The sequence below is a fragment of the Phoenix dactylifera genome, chromosome 1 (genome assembly GCF_009389715.1).
Source record: "Phoenix dactylifera cultivar Barhee BC4 chromosome 1, palm_55x_up_171113_PBpolish2nd_filt_p, whole genome shotgun sequence".
NCBI classification, from domain to species: domain Eukaryota; kingdom Viridiplantae; phylum Streptophyta; class Magnoliopsida; order Arecales; family Arecaceae; genus Phoenix; species Phoenix dactylifera.
The window spans coordinates 10,719,865-10,744,386 of NC_052392.1; the positions used below are offsets into that span (position 1 = coordinate 10,719,865).

The window sequence follows — 24,522 nt, forward strand, 5'->3', positions numbered from 1 at the left end:
TATTTAATAACATAAATGAAAGTATCCAATTACTCTTCTTCTGATGGTAAAGTATTAATTAAGGAGTGTCTTGGTCACATGCAACACTAAAATTGCTATTTTACATCTTGATGCTATTTATGTAGATCATCAATATTTGTCAGAATTTGATTTCAAGTAAAATATCTATTTTACCCCTTTTAAAATAAAAATAAGATTAAGATGGTAATTTATTTTTTCATACAAGTTTTTTTTAAACAAAAAATTTAAGTAATTTTTGAAAGAAACAGCATTATAGTTCTAAAGATCACATAACTCGTATATTTATTTATTCAGAGAAGAGAATGCAATGCTCCATAAAATCTTTATTTCTCCTAACTGTTAAACATAATCAGAAACCAAAAAAATATAAATATATAATTATATTTATATAATAATTTATAAATAAATATCAAAAATATTAAATACTTCTTGAAAGGTGCTAATTGGTTGAGTTAACAAACTCATCAAGTATTAAATAGTAGTGACCTAGGTTTGGTCCTGCCTTGGTCCTCTGTTTTTCTATCATATTCCTTACCAAGGACACCAAAAACTTTCAAACTAGTTCCAAATTTACAGTTATTTTTACAATAATATTCATGGAATGCCTCATTTAAATTAAAAAAATCCCAATAGAACAACAACGGAATGATATCATCCCTTCAAGGACAGGGCCGACCATTAATGATTCATGGAGGGCAAATGGGTCATTTCATTGAGGCGGCACGTCCCTTCTCGGAGGGTGGTTCTATATACCACCCCCCCCCCCCCCCCCCCCTATTGCTCAGGACACCCCCCAAAAATTAAAAAAAAATTAAATACTCTCTACACCCCCCCCCATTTGCTAAGGACACCCCTAAAAAATTAAAAATTCCTAAATTACCCCCCACCCTCCCCACCCCCTCACCTAAATTGCTCTCTACACCCCCCAAACCCCCCCCACCCCGCTCTTCCCCTCCAAAACACCCGCCGGCTTCTCCCTTCTGCCCAAAAAACCTCGCCTCAAGCACCTCGCCGGCGGCCAAACCCCCTCCGTCTCCCTTTGAACTGTTCCGCCCAAAGCACCTCGCCGGCGCCCAAAACCTCCCCGTTCTCCCTTCTCCCTCTCGTCGCCGGCATTCTGTTCGGCTGCACAGAGCCGGACAGAACCCTTCTGTTCGGCTGCACAGTGCCGGACAGAAGCCTTCTGTTCGGCACTGTGCAGCCGAACAGAAGAGTTCGGTTGAGGGTTGCCGAACAGAAGGCTTCTGTTCGGCACTGTTCAGCCGAACAGAAGCCTTTTGTTCGGCGATCCAGTGCCGAACGGAGCACGAACCGTGAAAAAAAAAAAATTCGAAACAAGGTGGAACACGTACCTTTGCGGCCGATTCTTCGTCCCAAATCACTAGTTGCTTGTCCATGCTTCGAATGGGGCTTAAATTTCCTTCAAAGATCGCCTAAACGATGTAAATGGATCGAGCGGTTTAAGGGGGGTTTGAGGGGTGTTTTTTTTTTCTTTTTAAAACGAAACGGAGGAGGAGGAAGGGGGGGTGTACTGAGAAAATTTCAAGGGCAATATGGTAATTACACTAAAGGTTAGTTTGGGTATTTTTTTTTTGTTTTTGGGGGGTGTCCTTAGCAATAGGGGGGGTGTATATAGAACCACCCCTTCTCGGACCTTCCCACGCGAGACCCGAAAGCTGAGGAAACCCGTTGCGGATTCGAAAGTCCTCGGTGAAACCGATTGCATAAACCCCTGTGAAATCCGTCGGGTCCGCTTAAAAGTCACCCGCTCCTCCCAGCTAGCCCGCAGCACCACTGCGAGCAAGCGAGCGGATCGAAGCGAAGCGAAATCGAGAAGACAACAACAAAAAAAAAAATAAAGAAAGAAAAAGTAATAAGAGACTTTTTTTTTCGCGAACGAGAAAAAAAATCCAGGTAAATATCACCGAGCTTGGTCCTCCAAGCCCCACCTCTCTCTCTCTCTGTCTCCTGGTCGAAACCCTAGATTTCGATTTCTTTTCTTGCTTTTTCGTTCTCTAATCCGTTCTTCTGGGCTCTTGATTCGAGTCCTAACGGTGGGTTTCTAGGGGTTTTCTAGGGTTTCGATGCCCTGAGAGCTTCGGGGGAGGTCGGAGCGCCGGCCATCTTGAACTTAGAGGAATGGCGTCCACGGAGGAGCTGGAGGACCGGCTTCAGGGGGTTGGGAGCCGGCTCGCCTCTCGCTCGTCCGCTATCGATGAACTCCTCCCTCTTCTTGATGTAAGCCCTAGTCTCTCCCTTCCGTTAACATTTTATTTCGCTCTCTTTTTCTAGATTCGTTGTTGAGGCCTTTGTTGTGTGATTTATCGGATTAATCTGTTGCTGATTTTTAGCAGATTAGAATGCATGGATTCCCCCGTTTAGATTCACTATTTGTTTATTTTATTAATCAGTCTATCAATTAAAGAAGCAGGGTCCGTGTTTTTCTCCTCCTCCTCTTTTTTTTGCCCCCGAAATTTGGTATAAGTTGGTCTCGTTTCTTCACTCAATGGTTGGCGGATTAGTATGGATGGGTTCCCCATGTTTAGATTCCCATTTGTTTATTCTATGAATCAATCAATTAATTAAAGAAGCAGCGTCGGTATCTTCTTCTTCCTCTTGTTTGCGAAATTTGGTATAGATTAGTCCCGTTTCTTCACTTGTTGGTACTGTGATGTGTTACTTGAAACTTTATTTGGTGTATGATACGTAATTAATTTCAATTTACATCTGTATTGTTGATTAGAAGTTGGAAGAGATGGTTTTTAGACACCCATGAAATAGTAGGAACGATCACGCGTGAAAACTGAGTGGACTTTTAGTGCATCGATGTAATGAGATTCCGGTCTATCATTATTCAAAATATCTTTAAAAAAATATTTGCATGTTTGCGTGGTGGATTATAGGAAATGAGTTTGGATCAACTTTCAAATCTGCTGTATGGAAAACCTTAATTTTTCTTTAAACTTTTGTTTAGTACTGCATGATAAAAGTCTTTATTCTCCTTCATCTGTGAGGAACTAAAAATTCAGATTGTGAGAACTTATGCCAAGATGCTATACCAAGTGAATTTTATAAAATCAATATGTGAAACTTGCAGTTCTTTATGTAAAAAATGTCTGAATATAGCTGAATTTGCTAGAGAATCCTATTATAATAAATCCAGACATTGCATACATCTTATTTGATTTGTTCAAGCTCTGCATCCATTTTCATTTTCTAGCATGACACCCTCAGAAAAGCAACAAGAATGCTTAATACCTTCATATCATTCTCTCATAAGATCATACCTTTGTGCCATGTGCTCCATTTTATTTGGAAGCGAGAATTTAATGTGTTAAGTAAAGGATGCCCATTTTCATGGATATGAAGTGGGCATTAGAATTTTTGAAGGAAACAAGAGAAAAAGGATGATGTGGACAGAATTATTGCACAGCCCCACCACAAGGTATAACTGGTTTGGTTGTTTTCTTTATGTTAAATCAAGTAATTATTTCTTTTGAAGTACACATCTAGTTTTGTCAAACATGGTTATGATGAGGAATTGTCCTAAAATTTTCTTTAGATAACAAGGACAGAATCCTGGCTCCCTTGTATTTTTATCAGCACCCAGAAATCATTTATGATAGAAGCTGAAAACTATATTATAGAGGCTGAAAACTACATCAGCAATTTCATTCTTCAAATAAGAGTAAGCAGGCACATGCCTGTCCTTGCTGCGGACTTTATTTTGTATATTCTAATTAGTCATAGTTATAGCTTGATATTGTCAAACTAATTGTCGCCCTCAGGAAGCATGCTATTTTTGTACATTTTTTATTAATAAAAAGCTGACAGACTATTTATTCTTCAACTTGTTTCTCTTTTGCCCTTCCATTTTTTATGTTTGTTGTAATGCTGAATCAACCTTTCATCTACTGTTGAACAGTCTTTCTTTGTAGGTCTATTGTTACCTAAGCAATTATCCGTCCCTTTGCACTTAACAAAAATCAATACTTGCATCTTTGGAATTGAATATATCAGAGTTCAATCACTGCACTGCTTCCTCTTTGTGCATAGTGGTTCTTTTATATGCACCTCACAAGTTGATCTTCCATATACTATGCTTCTTATTGTGACCTTTTGGTTCTTTTAATTCCTAGCAAACTGAGAGCTTTTTAGCAAGAGTGGAACAATCGCCATCTGAGTCAATGTTGAATGCGCTTCGTCCTGCAATGAAGGCACTGGTTGCTAAAGAGCTTATAGGACATGCAGACACTGACGTGAAAGTTGCTGTGGCATCTTGTATCAGTGAAATCACAAGAATAACTGCACCAGAAGCTCCATATGATGATGATTTGATGAAGGTTTGGGAAACATGAGTATTTTTTCTTCTTGAGGCACATCACATTGTTTGAAAATTTAAGAAAAGAATCACAATTTGTGTATCTTGTGTTCATAAGTTTGTCTAACCCTTTTTTATAAATATTCAGGAGGTATTTAGGAGGATCGTTGAAGCCTTTGAAAAATTGGATGATGTATCTAGTCGCTCATATTCCAGGAGAGTTTCAATTCTTGAAACTGTTGCAAAGGTTCGGTCATGTGTTGTGATGCTGGATCTTGAATGTGATGCTCTGATTCTCGAGATGTTTCATCATTTTCTGAGTACCATAAGGTGAGGAAGCTTGTTAATGATGCTACTATTTTATCCCAGGCTCCTTGCCCTGCAAACCATTAAATGGCCGCTTAATATAAATTGTTATCCTTTTTTATTTTTTTTTGGAAAAGTACATTTTTTTTTGCATGTTGGTGTTTGATATCATACTGTGGATGGTGCAGTTGTTGTTATCTGAACCATTTATTATTCTAAGGATGAAATTCTGGAGTCCCAAGAGCTGTATAAAACCTAGAAAATTTTTTATCACTTAAATATTTAAATTGCAACATAATGAAATCTTAGGGAAATCATTTTCACCATAGTTATTTTGAAACTGCTGCACGTGTGGTAGTATATATAGATGTTCTATGAGCAAATTCTGCAACTTTATGCTGTTTATAATCTTTTTATCTTGGTTAATCTTCACTTATCGTTGATTTTCTTGTACCCTGATTGTATCTAGAGTAACCTGATGTAAGTATTGATTGAAGGGTGTAAGTTTTACCAGAAAGTTCTTGCTAAATTCTGATAGTTAAGGGGTCATATATCCTGAAAAAAATAGAGGTGGAGAAAAAAGTGAGAGGAAGAATTCATCATAAACAGTTGTCATCCAATATCCTGGCCCTAGTAATGTGCCACCTCTCATTCAGGATACAGATTTTTCATTTCCTTTACACTTTTGACCTTGTTTCCAATTTTCATAGTTTATCTTTTAAATTTTCTAGCATTCAACAATTTATAAAGAATTATATCATCACCATGGTCATCATGACATGTAATGCTCCAATTTTATATATATTTTTACTTATATGGTACCTCTATTATCTAGAGTTTGTAGAGCCCCCTCCCTTCTTTCCTTAGGCTTTACTAGGTCAGATATATCTTTTGTTTGCTTCACGTTACTGCTCTTATTTTGTTTCCATTTTATATAAAGAGTTCTATGTACTGTCCTCTCTGTTTGTGATTCAGCAGTTTTAATTTTGTGTTTATTTCTCTTAACAATTGGTTTATCAATTGTGTTTATTTCTCTTAACAATCGGTTTATTAGTTGTGTTTTCTTGTTTATGATGGATGGGCTTTATTTATTTATTTTTTTCTTCTCAGGCCAAATCATTCGGAAAATATTTTTAATTCGATGGAGACCATTATGACCCTTGTATTAGAAGAGAGCGAAGATATTTCCACAGAGCTTCTCACATGCCTCTTGGACACTGTGAAAAAGGATAACCAAGTAATTGTCATATCTGTGATGTTGTTATATGTCCTCTGTGTAATATGCATTGTTAATTCTAATTTTCCTTCTTCTTCTTTGTCTTCTTTTTGGTTGCCTTCAGGATGTGTTGCCTATTGCTCACAAACTTGGGGAGAAAGTGATGAGTAATTGCACAGCAAAGCTCAAACCTTACATGAGAGAATTAGTTAAATCCATGGGTGTTTCTTTGAGTCAATACAGTAAAATTGTTGCCTCAATATGCCAAGAGAGTTCTGATGGCATGGAGCAGAATGATGCAAATGCTTCTGGAATGGTTATGGTGTGCCCATCTTTCCTCTACTTCGTAAATAAAATGTGTTATCTACATGTAACATGATAAGTAAATTATGGACATTGTACACATCTTAGTTTTTGGAACAGGGACTAATCATTTCATGAAGGGAACTGTTTTTGTGTACATGGGTGAAAAGGAGCAAGAGCATGTCTGACTGATATCTTAGCTTAATAAAAGAAAATGCATGTCTAAAACACTACTACTTTTATTGTTGATTGTTTTGGGAAAACGGGGGGGGGGGGGGATCAAATTTCCTTCATTTGAACATTGAAGATGATTATGGCAAGACATCAAGTGAAAGTAGTTGCCTAACACTAGGGCTGTGTTTGGATGTTGAATAACTAACCACCTCTTGAATAACTTTAACCATTAGTATTCACCCCCTAACTAGCTAACCAGCAAATAACTTTATTTGTTGTTTGGTTGGTGCTCCCATGGTTAGTGGGATAAAGTGAAGAAAAAAATGAAAAAGTTTAGAGCTGAGGAGAGAGTGCTTTGGGTGGTTAAAGTTTTATCAAAGGGAATGATTGGTGCTCCCACAGTTGTGGGATGAAGTGTGGAAAAAATGAAAGAGTATAGGTGAGGAGAGAGTTCTTTTGGTGGTTAAAGTTATTTCACCTTCCCCCTGAAATAACTATAACCTAGTTAAGACGTAAGACCTTTTTGGGCCGTCGACTGAACGAGCTCATTCACCATTTTTTGAGTGTTGTTTGGCTGGTTATCTGGATAACTTTATGTTATCCACCCTTTAACCAGCATCCAAACACAGCCTAGGGTATTAAACCTGAAGTATAAAATCTTGCTTTAATTAATTTCTAGCTATCGTGCTATATGATGTTAAGAAAAAGAAGCTGTCTGGTCATGCGACAACTTATTAATAAATAACATTTTACTTGTAGATTGGTTTTAAAGAAGTCTTTCTTATTGCAAACTTGCATGCAGTGATATTTTTCTAGTGGTTGTTTTGCTAGTATTGAAACTACAGTACATCAATTCATTTATATTTTGGCCTACCATTTCTTCGATTTTTGTCTTCTTTTTCAGCAGATGGCTTGAATATTACCTTTTTCATCATCTGTTTCATAAAACTGTTCATAGCTTTACTTTTTGTTTGCTGCTCAACAACTACCCTTTACTAAAGTAACAGCCATTCTGTAACCTAACCATCAAAGCTTGGTAGTTCAAAGTGTAGTTAGAAATGAAATGACTGCTTATAGAACTCTCTCTCATTTTTGCTAATCAGTCTAGCATTGGTTGCCAAATGGATTGGTCTAAGATAAGCGTTATAACATTGAATAACATCATGTAATAGTGAGCCAACTCCAATGTTAGCTGCTTGAACTAGGGTTGTTGTGACCCCTCTGGAATTCTTTTCTACCCAATGACAAGGGCCTTTGCATTTCATTATAGCACTTGCAATATCTTCCCTAAGACAATGAAGCACTGCTCAATATATTAAAGGTTATGCCCAGAATCTGTAGATTGTCCCTAAGGTTCTTGAGTGTTATAGTCGCAACTCACATGTTGCAATTTTGGAAATATTTAGTGAAATAAAACATTGTTAATCTTAACCATTCCATACGGAGTTGCCATTTGGCAAAAGAGATGCCTCTCCCCTCTGTGCTTGTATTCTCTATTGTTCGGAAGAGGATGCATAGTGTTGAAACTTGAAAGTTGAAACCATTGTGCACCCACTCACTCCAAAGATCTCTTCGCTGTTCAATGCAGCTTTTTTGACAATTCACTCAGCAGATTACATTGCTTCTCAAGCACCCAATTATTCTATTATTTCCATATAGGTCACATCATACAGCAAATGGTTATTGGTCTAGATGCTTCTTAGTTTCTCCCTACCTTGAGGCCTGTGCCTTTGAACTTTTGCGGCCATCTTTCACTGCAGTGTTGTTTAGAAGTGATTCTTGGAACTAGCCCAGTCATGGTATGCTGAACTGAGCGGAATCGGTCGGTTTAGCTCGTACCGGACCAGTGCCGACATACGACGTATTATTTTGGTTCCGTACGTATACCGATGCAAACAGGCTCGGTTCGCACTGGTACATACCCGTATCGGTGTGAACCGGCCTGGTTCCTACCGGCCCAAGCGCGGGCGCCCCACGCCTTGATGGTTTCCTGCGCTGGGAACTGCGCCAACACTCGGTTCCCCGCGCTCGTGTGCGCGGGGCAGTGCGCCCGTGCGGGCGCGGGGCCCCGCTTGGGATATTCAATGCTACTTTGTGGCATTTAACGCGGACGCGCGTGCGTCCGCGGGAGGTTTTTTTTTTCTTTTGGTCTTTCGCTGGTACAGTACCGTGCCGGGTGGCAGTACTGTGCCGGTACCGACGCCCACCGGTATGTCGGTACAATTGGTATGGCAAACCTTGGGCCCAATTCTTATAAGAACTGGGGCAGCAGACAAGGGTATTGTTGAGGTGTTCCTCTGAAAAAAATTGCTGGGGAACTCTTTTCTTTTTGTTCTTTTCAGTGACATTCTCCTTACCTGTACTAATTTTAACAATGTCAATTTGTTCCAAGTTTCTCAAACAAGCTAACCTTGAAGTGATTGAAACTCATCTGTCTGGTCAATGCTGCTGGGTAAGATTATTGGATGATGATAACTAAGTGCTTCATATGATTGCATTTTGTTCTGCTTTCAGTATTATTATGGATGGAAATGTGTTATTTTAATTTCATCTTTTTTGGGACGTCTGAACTTTGGGTATGCTGGAGGTATTTTCTTGATCATTTCATTTTGTTAGGATGCTTCGTTACTATTTTCCTTTTTCTTTGGTTTGTTTCAGCTGTAGCATTGCTACTGCTTGTTGGTGAATGTCATGAAGTTATATACTGAGGTTTTGGTTACATTCCCTTATGTTTTGAAGTTTTTTGTAGTGTCAAATGGAGCCTGTGTCCAGCAATGTCATTTTCATGCTGTTTCCCTCCATATGACCTTTATATTTCATGGATTGTCATGCTCCCGCTTTGCATTGGCATAAGTAAAAGGTATTCATATGTCTGATGCGATATCATTTAAAGGGTACCATATATTATGGGACATCATCAATGGTTACCATGTTACCTGATGTCATTTTTTTATTTGTTTGGGGATAATTTATCACCAGTTAGTTGGCTACTTTTCAACTTTTGTCTTGTAATGGAGTCAATAGATTTGAGATAATTGAATTGTCCATGATTTTTTTAGTGATCGAGTTTTCATGCTTCAGGCAGATGACAGCAAACAATCTGAGAGGACTGTTTCTGATGAGCTGCCTCAGGCATGTAACTTAATATGGCTTGTTCTTTGTGTGGTAAATTATTTTGATAATTGAAGTATGGATGCCAAGCGATTTTTCCTTTATTCAGGGTTCTGCAAAGATGGAGCAAGAAGTAGGTTGTGCTGAAGAAGTTGGTACTGCAGCAGACAAGTCACCTAGATCAGTGATGAGCAATGGTACTGTTCAGATAGGCAATGGCGAATTTGTGGTCGAACAAACATCTCCAAAACAGAGGCTCGAGCGTTCTCGTCGCAACAGTCAGTCCAAAAGTACTTCTGCAGGTGATAGAGCTGATTCAGATAACTTGGAGTCAACCCCTGCAAAACCAGAAAGTACCTCAGACCTTAATGCAAGGAAAATAAGCGACCGAACAGCTGGCCATTCTCGCATTGATGGCGACAAAGAAACTCCTGCATTACCTAGGAGAAAAGGTCGTGGTAAGGAAGCTGGTAGTGCAAAATTTGATGGTCCATCTGGAAAAGTAGCAGACTCAGCTAAGAAAGATGAGATTCAGCTCAATTCTGGATCCGATAATGGAACTGGCAGTCCTGTATCACCAGATCATAGTGAGAGTCCTGATGCAACTCGACCCCGACGGGGTCGACCCCCTAGGTCAAATGTATCCTTAAAGAGAGGTGGTGGCAGTGCAGTAGCTGGCGAATCTTCTTCCCTTTCAGGGCAGAAGGGATCTTTGGGAAGTGGTCATACTCAGGATGAAGCTTTACCGTTGAAAGATGTTGATTCCAAGAAGGAATTAGAGGGTAGCGGTGATTCAGAAGGAAAGTCTTCAAGGCGCTCTCGCAAAAAACATCTAGATAATGCTGATGATGGTGAAACACCAACAACTATAACAGGCGGTTCAGAAACGAAGCTACGGAGGAAGACAAGTAGAAAGGCATCCACAAGAAAGGTCACTGATGGCGAATCATCACAAAAACAGTTGAAGTCCAACAGCAAGCAGCAGAAGGAAAAACATAATGCTCAAAAAGATGTAGCTGCAGAACTCAGTTCGAAGGTAGTGATAGAAAAGTTGATAATCCCTCTTTTTGAGTACTTGGTCATATGGGTATATGTACATTGACTCCTTGTCGCTAGCTTTATATGTCCCTCACTTTGCTCGCGAGAGGTTGCTTCCTCTGCCATTCTTGACCTTCTGGGATATGATAGCCTGTTTCTTTTCATGCCATTTTATGTCTCTTCTCCATCCAAGTTCTTCCTTGCAATTAGAATGGCTTCAATTGTTGTATCCTGCTCAGATCTTCTGTCAGTAGCTTATACCTTCTCCATTGGGCATAAGGCGAGTGTTGGGGTTACCCTGTTAAAATGGGAAGTTCAGTTATCAATCCTCATCTTGTTCTTCGAAGTCATTTACCTCTTCTGCTACTACGACATTCTCTTCACAAGAGTTTGTGCAAGATTAGTTAGAACCTTCTTAGTTGACCTATTTGGTGTCTGATCAGAATATTAGTGTTTTTCCCCTAATTTTGGCTTTTATTATCTTTTTATAATTTGGTGAGATTCAGAACTACAATATCATGAACAATAGTTTAATGTTGTGTAGTACATATTGCTGTTAGGTGATTGGACCTGAGTCGTTCACTAATCATTTGGCATTTCACTTGTTTTAAAGATCTAAGTACATATAAAAATAATCCAGACAAGCTTAACTACCCATATGTTTTTCCACATTTCAGTTGGTTTTTCATTAGGTTGTCTTACCTTTTGGTTCCAAACATCTTGCTTATTATATATCTATTTTTTTTGGTTGTTTAAACTATTTAATAACAGGTATGCAATAGTCAATACAAATTGGTTCTGATAATCCTCTCAATGAAAGTCACTCGATAAATTCCTCCAGTAATCATTGCTCAATTATCTTAATCTCACCATTGACCAAACATTTATTATCCCTCTTGGACCTTGTATGGTTTATTTCTTTTGTTTTTCTTACCCTTGAATTTGTAAATCATGTCATCCAGTTATGAGCCTCTCAAATAAACAATTGCATGGGTTATATTTATATGTTATCTTATTTTCTCTTATTTTTGGGGTGCCATCTTTTTTATCATTCTAGATTATGCATCTTTTTCAAAGCTTGCCATGCTATTTGTTTTTCCTCTTACATAGAAAATTAAGATCTTACCATCATAACCTCTTGTAACTACTAGCGGTGTCAGAGGCAAAAAGTCAGCAGTTGATAGGTTCAACTAATAGGAGATTCATGATGCCACACAGAGAAAATAAAGACGAAATTTTGATTGCATAGGATGTTTGTATATTATTTTATATGGTAAATTGGTTCGTTGTATTCTTTGGAAGGATTATAATTGTTCTGCTTCCTTTTTTTTTCCAGGAAATGGTTTCTTCACCAAAATCTGCTTTGAAAGCTAAAAGTAAATATCATGGCAATCTGGAGGAGAGCACTAGTGCAAAAACTAAGAGAAAGCGAGGTCGAGGAACTGAAGAGGTACTGAGAAGCTTGCTAATAAATTGTGGCATTTTTGACAATCCTGAAATAATTACATCTTATTCCTATATGGTTGGTAAGTCAGTATCATATACATTGCTATATATGTTTCTGCCCATCCCTTGCAGCATAGCACACATCGTTTGTGTGTGGCTATGATTGAGGATCATGAGGGCTTCACTTCCCAGTGTTCCTTTATTTGCCAATGTCTGGATTCCATAGGATTTGCATATTTTGTCATTGGCTATTTTTATCGTTCATTTAAACTGGTACGTGGAAATGCACCTTGGGCGATTCATTCATCTCTGATTGGTTACTTAGGTGATACAACATAGAGCACTATAAGGTTCTGCAGTGTGAATTGTTTCATATCTTGTGGCATGTTAAATTTGTGCATCATGGGGAGCATGTGACATTTATTGGTGTGATAGATTCAGTAGCTATTTCTGTCTCCGAAGATAGAAGGGAAAATATTGATGCATTTCCTAGGTATGTTGGTACAATGTCATTGTGAGATTCTGTCTCTTAAGGTTTGCCATTTGTGTGAAAGGAGGAAATATGAAAGATAATTTTTGTTTTTTAAGCTGACTGACAGTAATTGTTAGACTCTCTCTTTTTTTTCCTTTTTTCTTTTTCCTTCGCGCCTGCTGGGGGTGGGGGCCCGCTGGGGGCGGGGAGGTTGGCAAGCACATGGCCTTTCACCCCTTGGAGAGGTCTGTTTTTCAGGGTGTTTGTCTGCTTTCATGTATGCTGATCATGTTTGTTATTTTAGTTTCTGTGGTTTTGCTGTGCTCATTAAGATTTTATTCTGTCAAAAAAATGAAGGCTTTCTTTGTCATCGATTATTTCTTCTATATGCATTTGGGATATCTTGGGACTGAGACTAATATTTTAGTTATGCCTGTATTTATTAGCTTGTCAATAACTTTATGCTCAGCTCGAGTGTTATCTAGAGTGGTGTTCTGGTCTTTGGATTTAGGACTCTGGAGTGCCTAACTCTGTAGTTTGATATTTAGAAATTCAGAACAATAGTCTGTGTTTAATCTTTGTTCTATATTCTCTTTCCTTCCTGTTTTCTCTCTCATCCTCCTTTATTTTTTGTATTTCTTTTGCCTTTCTACTTTATCCTTGGCAGCTTGCATGCTGCCAAGAGCTTCCTCTTCCTTTTAATTTCTCAATTTATTGCATTTCCTTTTTTTGTAAATATTTTCTTTATTCTCTTTCATATACATGCAGTGACTTAATCTGTTGCATCAAACAATACAAAATGTAGCAGCATCTTCTTAGTCCTGCCTCTGACTTCCTCTTATCTTTGGGCTGCTGTTTGTTCTTGTGACTAACTTTTTCCCTGGTTCAACTTGAAGCAAATCAGACATGCTTTCCACAGGTCAAGCCATGATTTACTCTAAAATCTTACTCTCCCTACCTCCTATTTCAAAACCTCTTTACTATTTGAATCTAGTGGTAAGATTTGATTGCCTATGTTGAATTTTGTGGAGAGTTTTAATGCAAAGTTTTGCATAGAGTTCCACAGTCTCCAGGAGCTTCTAATCACTAAACATGTTGGTTCTTTAGATATATGTTTAGTAGAAACTCTTGAAAAGGGCAAGATTCTTTGAGCAAAAAAATATATATGCTAGTGAACTAATGGCTGCAGTTAATGCCCTGTGAATATGTCTTCCTTCAGTGAATTAAAAATTAAATATGGTATATAGAATGTTAATGAATATTAATTGGTAATACATGTTATCATTGAAAGTTTTAGACATCTTATATTGTCAAATCCTAGTAGTATGGGCTTGACTATGATGGAAGAAATATAGGCTCCTAAAATGTCATTTTTTGCTAATACTCTCTGTTATGTTTTGCTGTATATGATTGCTGTCCAATGCATGGGGTTAGCTCTGGTATCATACTGAGAGGGATCACTTGCTGACCACAATAGCAATTATCCAAGGTAATGTTTGCTGTACTACCTCGAACCTACCAGATCAGAATCGGTACAAAAACACTATTTGGGTCAACACCGACCTACGGTACCGAGGTGAACCGAGGTGCGTACCAACCCATACTGCCTGATTTTAGATGGTACCATGATAAAAAGTGTGAAAAATGGCTTGGAAGATGTCTCGGTATGGGATGCGTATCATACTGACTCGGGCCATACCGAACCAGTAATGTACCAGTTTGGTGTTTGGTACCGAGATTATTTCACATGTTTTTTAGTTTAATTCAAATGGCCTTTGATTATAATGTCCCATAATGTAAAGTTGAAGAATTATTTAATAAATATCAAAATATATGTAAAAAAATTGTCATAACATAATATTATTCAAGTATCTTGTATTTTGTGGGAATTGTGTATCTGAAGACTTTTTAGTATAATTTATACTAGCATGAGTTTTGATGAGGTGGTAGAGATGTACTTGTAAGTTGTGTAAAAATTATTGAAAGGAAGCAACTAATAGCAATGATATTATTTATAAAGGTTTGGGTAACAACCAACAAAAAAGAAGCCCAACAGAACCAACGTTTTTGTTGGGGGCCCGGAACTATTCTTTTTGGCCTGTATTTGATCAGTGTCATTTAAGCACAACTCAAAACACGTACTTAAATGTTTAGGGATGTCATTAGGTTAATTGAGAGTTACTGTTTCTTTTACCGAAAGGAACCTTTAAATTTCTGATCTTTTTGTTCTTTTCCCCACCTGTGCTTAAAGATATCAGATTATAAGAATCACTCTTTGTATACCAGTGAGCCTTAATGTTACTATTCCTCAGTGATGAGAGAGGTTGTACTAATTCAACACCGCTGTTAGATGCTTCCGTGGATTTTGATTTTCCTTTCAAGTGAATTAGAAAGGCCAAAAGAGTTCTACAGGGAACTGTAAGAGAGTAATACTGGAGGCTTGAACTTCCTGTTGCAAATCCTTGGATGGAAGTTGCATAGATTGTTTTAAGGAATGGCTTGTCGGATCACACAGGTTGATGCAACTAAGGCCAAGCAAAGGGCTTTATTTGACCTTGTTTTTTAGCCAAAGGTCATATATTTTGCTTTGGATTTAGTTAGGTTATCTTGGAGTATGCAAGGAATTTTTTTTTTTTCTTTTTTAAGTTGCATGGATTGTCTGGGGGGCTACTAGATGCTCATTTATGGGGGCTTATTTGTTTTTCTCATCAGCATGTTTTGTATAAAGACATTAAAAGAAGTTAGTTTTGGTGCCAAAAAATTTGTTTTCCAGTTTCATTTTCAGAGAGCTATTTAAACTAAACCAGCTATTATGTTGCACTCCAGTTCCATCAAGAAGAGATAAGTTGGCTGATTTAGATGCTGATTGGAAGTCCTACTACATCTTAAAGGAGACTCCTAGTGGAATGATGGTCATCTTGATTGCTATAATATGTTATGACTCTCATGATGCGAAGGAGTGCCTAGTCCATGGTCCTACATCTTAGAATCCGGATTTTTGATCTTATGGTTCAAATTGAACCATTTTAATGTTGCTTTATCCAAATTATGGATCATGGGATCCTGACAGTGTTGCGCCTTCTTGTATATGCTTTTACATATAATCCTTTCCACTTGTCTCATAAGTACGTTGACGTGATTTATGTTATCTTTTTTTATTAACCTTCATTGAGTTCAAGCCTGAAAAGGTTTGAGCAAGGTTCACCATCTTGGTACCACACTGTTGTAGTGTAGGTATGCCTCGTGGAGGGGTTGGTTTGGCCTATGGAGACGCGATACACCCTTTGTACCGAGTCTCAGTCTGCTTTGAAATGTTATGACATGCCTGGAATGGGGGCAGTATGCTTCGGTACCCATAACTCTAAGACAGTTTCATGTTGAGTATTGTCTTTGGTTAACACTTGAGATTTTATTTGAAACCATAGATACATACATAGAGATAGCTGCCCTTAATAGGAATTGTTGATGTATGCGGAGAGGATCGCTTCTATTATTTGGGAGGGCTATTACCTGTTATTGGTTTATGGACATGGATACTGAGGTGAACTTAATTTAAAGTCTTGCATTCCTTTTGTCATTCTTTTGTGTTTTTGGCATTCTCATGTGCAAATTGTTGCATTCCTTTGGTCTCCCGTTTAAACCAACTTTTTTTTTTTTTTTTTGAGGAAACAATAGGTAACAGGTGCTAGAACATTTAAATCATATTGAAATTGTGGTTTGTTGAATATTTTTTTTTCTCTACTTGAATCTGTTTTGTTATTGTTTCTTTTTGTTTCTTCATTTGATTTCTTACATTAAATAATATTTTTCTTGTATCATTTGTTGAGCCACATAGTCCTTTCATTCTTCCTATTGTGTTCTTCCCAGGGTTCTGACACACCAGCTCAAAGTGCAGAATTAGATGGGGGCCTTGTTGGTTCCAGGATTAAAGTATGGTGGCCGGATGACAAGGCGTAAGTATCCCATGATCTCAAATCTTCTATTAGTATGACATAATCCTGTTAGTAGAGAGGCAGCATGTTCTCGACAGATGTTAGATTGTGCTTGGAGATTCTTCTTGAGATATGTTAAGCACATTTTTCCATAATTTACACTTATAAAAATAGAAAATTTTACTATTTTCTTATAGACAGCTTTGTATTGCTATCATGAAGTATAAGCTAGCTATTCGGAAAATGAAATGGTAATTAGCTTCTTTAACTGGTATGGTCTTTATTCTTGGCATTTGCTGTTCAGTCTTTTTCAATTGCTACGAGGTATGGTATGCACAGTATGGACTGTTACAATCTGGTGTTATGAAATGATGTTGTTATGTTTACAAGCATGCAAATACTACCCCACTATGTTAAGATCACTGACTTTAAAATGATGCTAAAATAATTTTCTCAAAAAATTGGTGAACGAACATCAGGTGTCTGATGTGCTTGATTTTTTTACACGCTGCAGTTTTTAAGGAAGTTTTGTATCTAAGTGATACTTCGTCGCTCTTATGGGTAATTGTCATATTGGTTATTATTATTTGAACTGCTTTTATTCTGCAGGTTTTATGATGGTGTTGTTGATTCTTTTGATCCTGTTTCAAAAAAGCATAAGGTAAAATATCAGACTTATTAGGTAGATTTTGAAGTTCTGTTTTTCCTGATCTTGAATGCAACTTTATTTATGTCATTTTTATTATTTGTAATATGCTGAATTTGTGTTTATTCAGATTCTTTATGATGACGGTGACATAGAAATATTGTTGCTCAAGAATGAACGCTGGAAATTTATTCTAGAGGATGCTGGCAAAGTTGGGGTGAGTTGATATGGATTACTGGCATTATATATGAAATTATGCCCTGTATTCTAATTTATACTCATTTGATGTATCAGGGACTAGCGAAAGATATTTCAAGTCCTGATGCTTCTCCAGAATTGTAAGTATTGCTTTTATTTGAATATAATACGTTTCTTGAGTTGGTGGCAGTTTTGGTGCATGTTTTCCTCAAGTATAGTGGTATTGTAGATATACCTTTTTGTTTTTCTTTAGATTGGCCAAAACAATAAATTAAGACTTTTAAAATGTTGATCTTACTAGTGGTCGGAAGAACATTTTTCTTGTAGGGTTAATCTTTCCATCTTATTTATCAGATCGAGTTGTTCATCCAACATGCTCTCCATTTCTTCCCATCCTTCTTCTCCGGACTAGGTATTCCTTTGAGCAGATATTAAGCCATTAGTAACAAAAAGTGGACTAGTCTGCACTTGTTGATTCATACATGATTTAGGAAACAGAAGGATTCTGTGTTCTGTCCTAGACCTATCAGAAGAGGGATGGTGTTAAGGTCTGGTGGCAGTGATTTGAAGGAAATAGGTGTCCCACTAATGAAAATCAGAAGTGATTAAATTGGTCGAGTATATGGGTTCTGATCTAGGGAAATATTTATTTGTATTGATTTTCTTTTTAAAATTTTGGGTCAAATTATAGGCTGAGGAAATGCTTATGTGGACGGACTTGTAGAATAGATTACTAGATTTTATTTAGAAATATTGATGTAGCATGAATTTGAACTGTGCATGTGGTGATGAGTTTTAGATACTCAAAAGGCAAGAAAGTATATGCTGCAGAAGGTCGAGACTTTTTCTGTATTGAGAAACCTGTTACAGCAGGGGACAATTAGAAGGAAGAGAAAGGATGAAGATGAAGAATAAGAAACATAGAACAATGGAAGCATAAGAAGAGTAAAGAAGCCTGAAGGAGGCTAAGGAAAAAAGCAGTTATGAAATTTACGTTCTTGCAAATCAACCCAAGAATTAAACTACAAAACTCTCGATGTATTCAACTCAAAAACCATAGTTTTAATAAAATTTAAATTGTCACCTACTGTATCCTTAATTCAGGACCCTTTTACTGTTGTACCACTTAAAATCAGTATTACTAAATAATTTGGACTCAATCTTGAAAGACAGAAATAGATTACAGCCGTTGAAAACATTGGATTTTATTTATGTTATTCTACTTGCCATCCCGATGTGGGTTCAAGGTTCCATCACATCATCACACCAGTTCTTTCTATTATTTCCTATGTTGTGTGATTGATGATTTGCTAAAGGGCATTTTGTTGTGGGGTCATGCTTTCGTTTTAATTGAGAGAATTAGGTAGAACTGATGAAGCGGCATGTTGGTCTTAAAGGTTATGATTGCATAACATGGAATCTTTTGTTATGGTCTTTTAGCCTGCTCTCGTTATAATCCAGGCACTCATTATTATCTCTTGTTTCCCTATCTTCTCTCAAGGGCTTCAAAGCAAGCACCTATGGCTTAATGGCAAGTGTCAATGCCTTGAAAGCAAGCACCTATAGGTCTTCAGACTGGCTTGCTCAGGGTTAAAAATCTTTTGGACCAAAAGCCTGCCTAGAAGTGCATTTGGACCAAAAGCCTGCTATCCAGAGCCATCTTGATTGTTAGATGCTCGTATACAGATGTGGTGTGAAATACATTCATGGTTGCCAGATTTGGAAATAGGATGATAGTTGTTTATTGTTTGTTGTCACAGTTCTGTATAAGAATGAAGTTGGCAGACAAAAACAGAAAAAAGGTTGAAGGAAATAATGCTAGGGATTTAGGAGTTAATGGTAGAATTAAAGGGGGGAGAGATAAGTTTAATATTTTGTAAATTTATCATCCAATGCCGGATGTAATTTGATGTCTGACTTAGAAGTATAAAATGTATAACAAAATAAGGTGAAAAGGGTTCTTAAGTATTAAAAGTTTGGAAGATGATGACGTGAACTTAATCTGTGAGTTGTTGTTATTGTCTTGCATTTTAATGGTTAAATCTGTAAATGGGCATGTGACTATTTTAATGAAGTTTTTAGGGATGCATGTACAAGCGAGATCTATGGAACTTAGGTTCGAAATTCTTGTTACAATGATGATGCGACGATGGGAGTTTAGGTTGTTATGCAAGCTGTTACTGTAAAATTCTGACTGTACTTATTGTACATACAATTAAACTGAAGAGGAGAGGGAGGGCAAAAGAAATTAATTTGAAGGACACGTGGAAGGGCAAGAAGGGAAAAATAAGGTCGTATGAGAAGGGTAAAAAACAAAAGGTAAAAACATCGAGATATCCAACTAAGATTAGGGATCAATTGACTTCTTAAATTTTAAAATGGTAATCTTATTTTATTTCTTGTTTCATTTTTTTTTAGTTTTGAAAGTTGAGATTTTTTTGGTAGGTTTTTTGGTTTTGAAAGAAAGATATTTACCACCGGCATTAGCATGGATGGTGCCACCTCGCGCCATTGGCGAGAGCACAGGGGTCCGATCCCAGGGATCATCCCTTTTCAGGGATTATTTCGTGTTGAAGCTCACCCCCCCCCCCCCCTCTTCTCAAAAAAAGAAATGATATTTATAACTGAGAAAATTATACTTGGTTTCTAATTCCATGATTTGAGGGATTTTGGGGAATTTTTTATACTACTAAAACCCAAGTTCTTTAAATTAATGAATTGCATTTTCAAAAAAAAAAAAGAAAACCACAAAGTATCATGATTCTTATAGCATATCCAAATGCAAGTTTGGGAATCCTTACCAGGATCAACGTTAAACAAGTGACACTGTGCCAATTTTCTTAAACCTAACCTGACATAGTTGTTTTGGTGAGGTCCCATATTTACTAGTTCAACTTTGTGTCTACTGTGGTCTGACTGGCTCAAATCTTTTCCTCAAAATTCCCTTCATAAATGATGTTACCTTTTTTTTTGGAAGGCCCATAACTCATCTTCTGTACTCGTGAAGGAACATTCTTAGAAGTGAAAGACCTCTCACCCTCTCAAATATAGTGTTCTACTCTTCCACCTAATTTATTTTTTTTTATTGTAGTGAAGCAATGGTTGGGGATCCAACCTGCCAATTCAATCCATGTTCGCACCACAAGATTTGCCACCTTCCTCACTGGTGAATCGGGTGTTAGCAAACAGATTAGCCTCCTTCCCACCAAATCTACTTCTCCGTTGGCTGATATTTGCATGCATCTAGCATCAGAACCCTTATGACTGCAATTTTTAGTTGGATGATAGCAACATTAGTCAGTGGTCTTTGGAGTCCAGATATTGGGCCAGAGGGCTGTAACCAGTGAGATCATGGGGCGTGGTTAGAGTTCATGGAGTCGTCGTATGGTTTGAATGTCGTTCCGAATGTCGTTCCATCGAAACATCTCTTTGGACGGTTCAAAATGGGTTTTTCAGATGGCTGGTCATAACACAGCCCAACTCATTTGTATGACCGGTCAGATGAGTTGATTAGTTTGACCCAGTGAAGTTTTAATAGACTACGATGTAAATTTGTCCTGGTTAAACTAAATTGTCCATCTATATCTATTATCATCTTTTTGCCACAATTTATTTATGATATCAATTCAAAACGAGACATTAAACTTGCTAACCTCTGTACCAACAAGGACTCTTTGGAAACAGCAAATTTCAATAGGGGTGTAAAGACTGGAACCTCAACAAATTAGTCCAACCTAGGGTTAAGAAGGAGAGCAAAGTGAGCCAAGATGGCTGAAATTGGTGATGGTAATGAGGGAGAGCATAGTGATGAGCAGGACATTGCTGACCATCATTAGTCTGAGCCTGAGGGTGGCTGGATGTCAAATCTCAGTTAATTGGCGCATTGATGGCGCATGAGGTGAAAATGAAGGCCATAATGAACAGATGTCAACCTGAAGCTGATAGGGAGCTGGGGATGACTCAACATGCTATTCCTTCTGTCTTGGTGGCTCTTATTTATAGTGTTTCATATAAATTGCATTTTTTTATTTCACTTAGTGGGATTTTGGTATAATAAAGAACAGTCTTCATGATGCATTTTGCGTAAGTGGTCACATGTGGCAGTGATGCAAGGAATAATCTGTTTCTTTAATACCACAGATTTCACATTTGTCCCTTACTGTTCTTTGCATGCCAATATTTCTATCATCTGTGAAAAGCTGTCACATTGTCATCTGTTTTAGCTCTGCGAGCATGTTAATAATTGCTGTGATTACTACTTATATTTTATCTGAACAACATGCAGCTTTATACTATTTCTTGACTGTTATGCAGCCTTATGGTTCTATTTTTAATGTCTATGACAACTCAGGCATTAATGCAAAAAGTTGAGGCTGACAAAATTAGCATGGGGATTTTTATTTTATTTTATTTTATTTTTTTTTTTTTTTTTGGGGGGGGGGGGGGGTGGGGGAGCGATTTGGAATTAGTTGGGATTTCCAAATTGGAGGTTCTTGTTCAGAAAATGGATTTTAAGGGTTTAAAATTTACACTCATAGTAGAGTATTGGAGGTCACCTTTGGATTTTCGTGAGATGCCTTCATGTACCTTCTGAGTCTGTCAATAAGATAGTGGAATTTTAAAAAATTATGGCTTCATGATTATAGAAGAAGGTAGAAGATGATGAACCAATAGACTGAGTTATTCCATAAGCATGAAGTGGGAGCCTCAAGATAGAAGGCAAAATGGGAGTTGAATGACAGAGAGGAGGAAGATTGGGGAGTTGAAGAGTACGAAATGGGAGGAGAGGGTGAGCTTATGTTGCTCACCAGTCAGTTTGAAAGGATAGCGAAGATAAATGGAAAGGGAGTTTAGAGAGTAAGAAGAACGAAAAAAGAATATCACTGTTGATGAAATTATGAAGAAGAGGGGAAGGTGCTGTGATTTTTGTGCTTCTTGTCATGTGCCTGCTTTGGAAATTTTGTTTGATCTTTGGTAATTGTCTTTTGGTTTGGCAGTTCAGCGTTTTCATCTCTGGCTTCTGCAGTTTTGTGTTGAAGAATTAAATGAAAAATCTGATTCTAGCTTGACCTGGATCCAGACCAACCTACCTTGGGATCCATGATTTTGTAACAAATTGGACCTGGTTCACTAAATGAGTTAGGTCAAGTTCAGATCTCTTATTGGGTTTAATCCAGATCAGCTCTAAGTTTTAAGGGTTTGGCTTGTATTTTGAATTAATTTTGTGAGGTATAGTCAGAGGACCATGTGGATCTGAGTGGTTTTGGTACTAATTTTCCAAGATAGGTCACTGTCTTAACTAGAGTTTGTCTTAATTTGGGACACCTGGCTTGTGGATATGAAGATACATGTCGGTTTTGTAGGGAACGAAGATGAAGATGATGATTTCATTTTCTTTTGCACAATCTTAAGGCCCATTGGCGGTTTTTTTTAATATCATATTTTTTTCTCAATTGTAGATTTGCTGGCTTGTGATTTCTGTACACTTCTGAGTATTTTGCGTCGTTCCAAATTTGATATTTGGTCTTTTGATATGCTGGCTTTCTGATTTTAGGCGACGTGATAAAAAAGCAAAAACAAATTCGAGTTCTGTTCCAAAACAGTTGAAGATGGAGATGCCACGGATAAGGTAAATACTTCTATCCATTTCATTATTGTGTGTTATGAACCATTTAGTAATAATGGATCTAAAATGGTATCCTGTGTGTTTTTGGACAGTGGTGCAGAGCATAGCAGTATTGGAAAGCGTAAAGGTAGATCCAAAGGTGGAATAACAAATCCTGGTAAGCTGTTTAGCGACGGCAGTCCTGGAAGTTCAGGCAAACCAGAAGAGAAGGCCCCAAGCAAGTACAATGACGACACCCCAAAGACTGGCAATAGGCTTAAGAAGGATACTGGTAGCATGTCCAAGGATGACACTCCCAAAACTGGTGACAAGTCGGGGGATGATAATCAGAAAACTGGCAATAAATCCAAGGATGATCTCCCTAAATCAAGCAGAAAGGCAAAGGATGACACCCCCGAAACTGATAGCAAGCAAGAAGATGATATGATTGGTACTGGTGGCAAGACCAAGGAGGCAGGTAAAGGTAAATCCAGTGAAGAAACTCCCAGAAGTGGGCGGAAATTCAAGGGCTTATCTACCAGTCGTAAAACTGGGGATGAGTCCAAGGCAAATGGTACGTCCGAGAAAGGAAAATCAAAGGGCCTAGAGATTGAGACTACTGCCGGAAAGGTGCACTCAGATTCAGTGGAGGCACAAGAAAGTGGGGCCTCAGCTGGGAAGAAGCGCAGAAGAAGGGGTCAAAGCTGAATTGTTTTGTGCTGATATGTGTTTATGTTTGCTCTTTCATTCTCCGGTAATTTTCTTTTTACTGCCACAGGTAGGCATTTCCTTTCCGTTTTGCATTGCAACTTAGCAGCTGCCTATCTGGTAGTTCTGGAGCTGGTTACTGTGAAGTAGCTGACAGGTATTTTAGGAATTATGAAGGCTTGTAGTCTTTGGCCTTGCTTTGTTTCCTCTGAAAGAAAACATGTTACAAGCCTCTAGTAGCTGACATTGATGCTTACCCTTTTAAAAGTTCTAGATGGTAATGTAGGTTGTTACTGGCGATCTATTTATATAGTTCATTTTGGAAAATTACAAGAAATCGTAATTGTTGGTTACCACTCACTGCACCAACAGCGGTGGTGATCCAGTTCTTGTTGGTGTTTTTTTTTTTCTCTCGTGATTCTTGTTGGCAAATGTGGTTCTTATCCGTAACGAGAGTTTAGCTCCAATTATAGAGCGGCTGGAAATGGTTGTATTGGTTTCGGCAATTGTTTATATGCTGGCATGGGCATGGGACATGTGATATCGTCTGGACATGGCAGTATTTTACCAAATTTATACGTTCGGTTGTGGTGCATTTGAAATATGTATCACATAACAATGATGCTCGTATCATGTTGTCTCGTAATCTTACAGCTATGATGCCTGTCTTTGTTTCTTCTTGTTGTAAGTTAGACATGGTCAAATGTTTTTTTTACCTGGTGTAGAAATGAAGCGCCCTCGTCCGCCGGGTTTAGAAATGAAGCGTTGTCGCTCAGAAAATTCTGTTGCTATCGCGTGTTATTTAAATGTCCACAGCCTTGGGTAGTTTCTCTATGAATTTTCGAGTTGGAGTAACTCCCGGAAGGGCTTTAAAATTGCCGTAGAATTAACGTTTCGGGTCTCACGGAAGGATTTTTAATTTGGGATATGAAGTAGATATTTTATTGTGGATCTAAAACAAGATTAAATAATGGCTCATGCTTTGGAAGAGTTAGGTTTGCGTTTTGATAGCTCCCCATTTCAAC

At 37.8% G+C, this 24,522-nt stretch overlaps 1 protein-coding gene across 3 annotated transcripts; it reads left to right on the plus strand.

The window, feature by feature from the left end:
- The first annotated feature begins 1,805 nt into the window (after positions 1-1,805).
- On the plus strand, positions 1,806-23,834 carry LOC103714235. Of its 3 annotated transcripts, none has more exons than XM_008801420.4 (15): positions 1,806-1,935; positions 2,088-2,259; positions 4,161-4,364; positions 4,491-4,672; positions 5,759-5,885; positions 5,989-6,186; positions 9,423-9,473; positions 9,562-10,488; positions 11,827-11,940; positions 16,276-16,361; positions 16,950-17,001; positions 17,117-17,203; positions 17,281-17,324; positions 22,739-22,813; positions 22,903-23,834. In XM_008801420.4, exons 2-15 carry the CDS (start codon positions 2,161-2,163, stop codon positions 23,495-23,497), a joined length of 2,841 nt encoding a protein of 946 aa, XP_008799642.2. In that variant the 5' UTR covers positions 1,806-1,935; positions 2,088-2,160; the 3' UTR covers positions 23,498-23,834. The 3 variants fall into 3 exon arrangements, with proteins under 3 accessions (XP_008799642.2, XP_008799643.2, XP_017700030.2); XM_008801421.4 differs by having other exon boundaries at positions 1,811-1,935; positions 2,099-2,259; XM_017844541.3 differs by lacking the exons at positions 1,806-1,935; positions 9,423-9,473 and having other exon boundaries at positions 1,953-2,259.
- The last annotated feature ends 688 nt before the right edge of the window (positions 23,835-24,522 follow it).

Bases quoted from the DNA above. Each gene is read 5' to 3' on its own strand.
- LOC103714235 (XM_008801420.4), top strand. From the start codon at position 2,161: ATGGCGTCCACGGAGGAGCTGGAGGACCGGCTTCAGGGGGTTGGGAGC. The intron at 4,365-4,490 runs GTTTGGGAAACA...ATAAATATTCAG, and splicing joins ATGATGATGATTTGATGAAG to GAGGTATTTAGGAGGATCGT. The intron at 11,941-16,275 runs GTACTGAGAAGC...TGTTCTTCCCAG, and splicing joins GAGGTCGAGGAACTGAAGAG to GGTTCTGACACACCAGCTCA.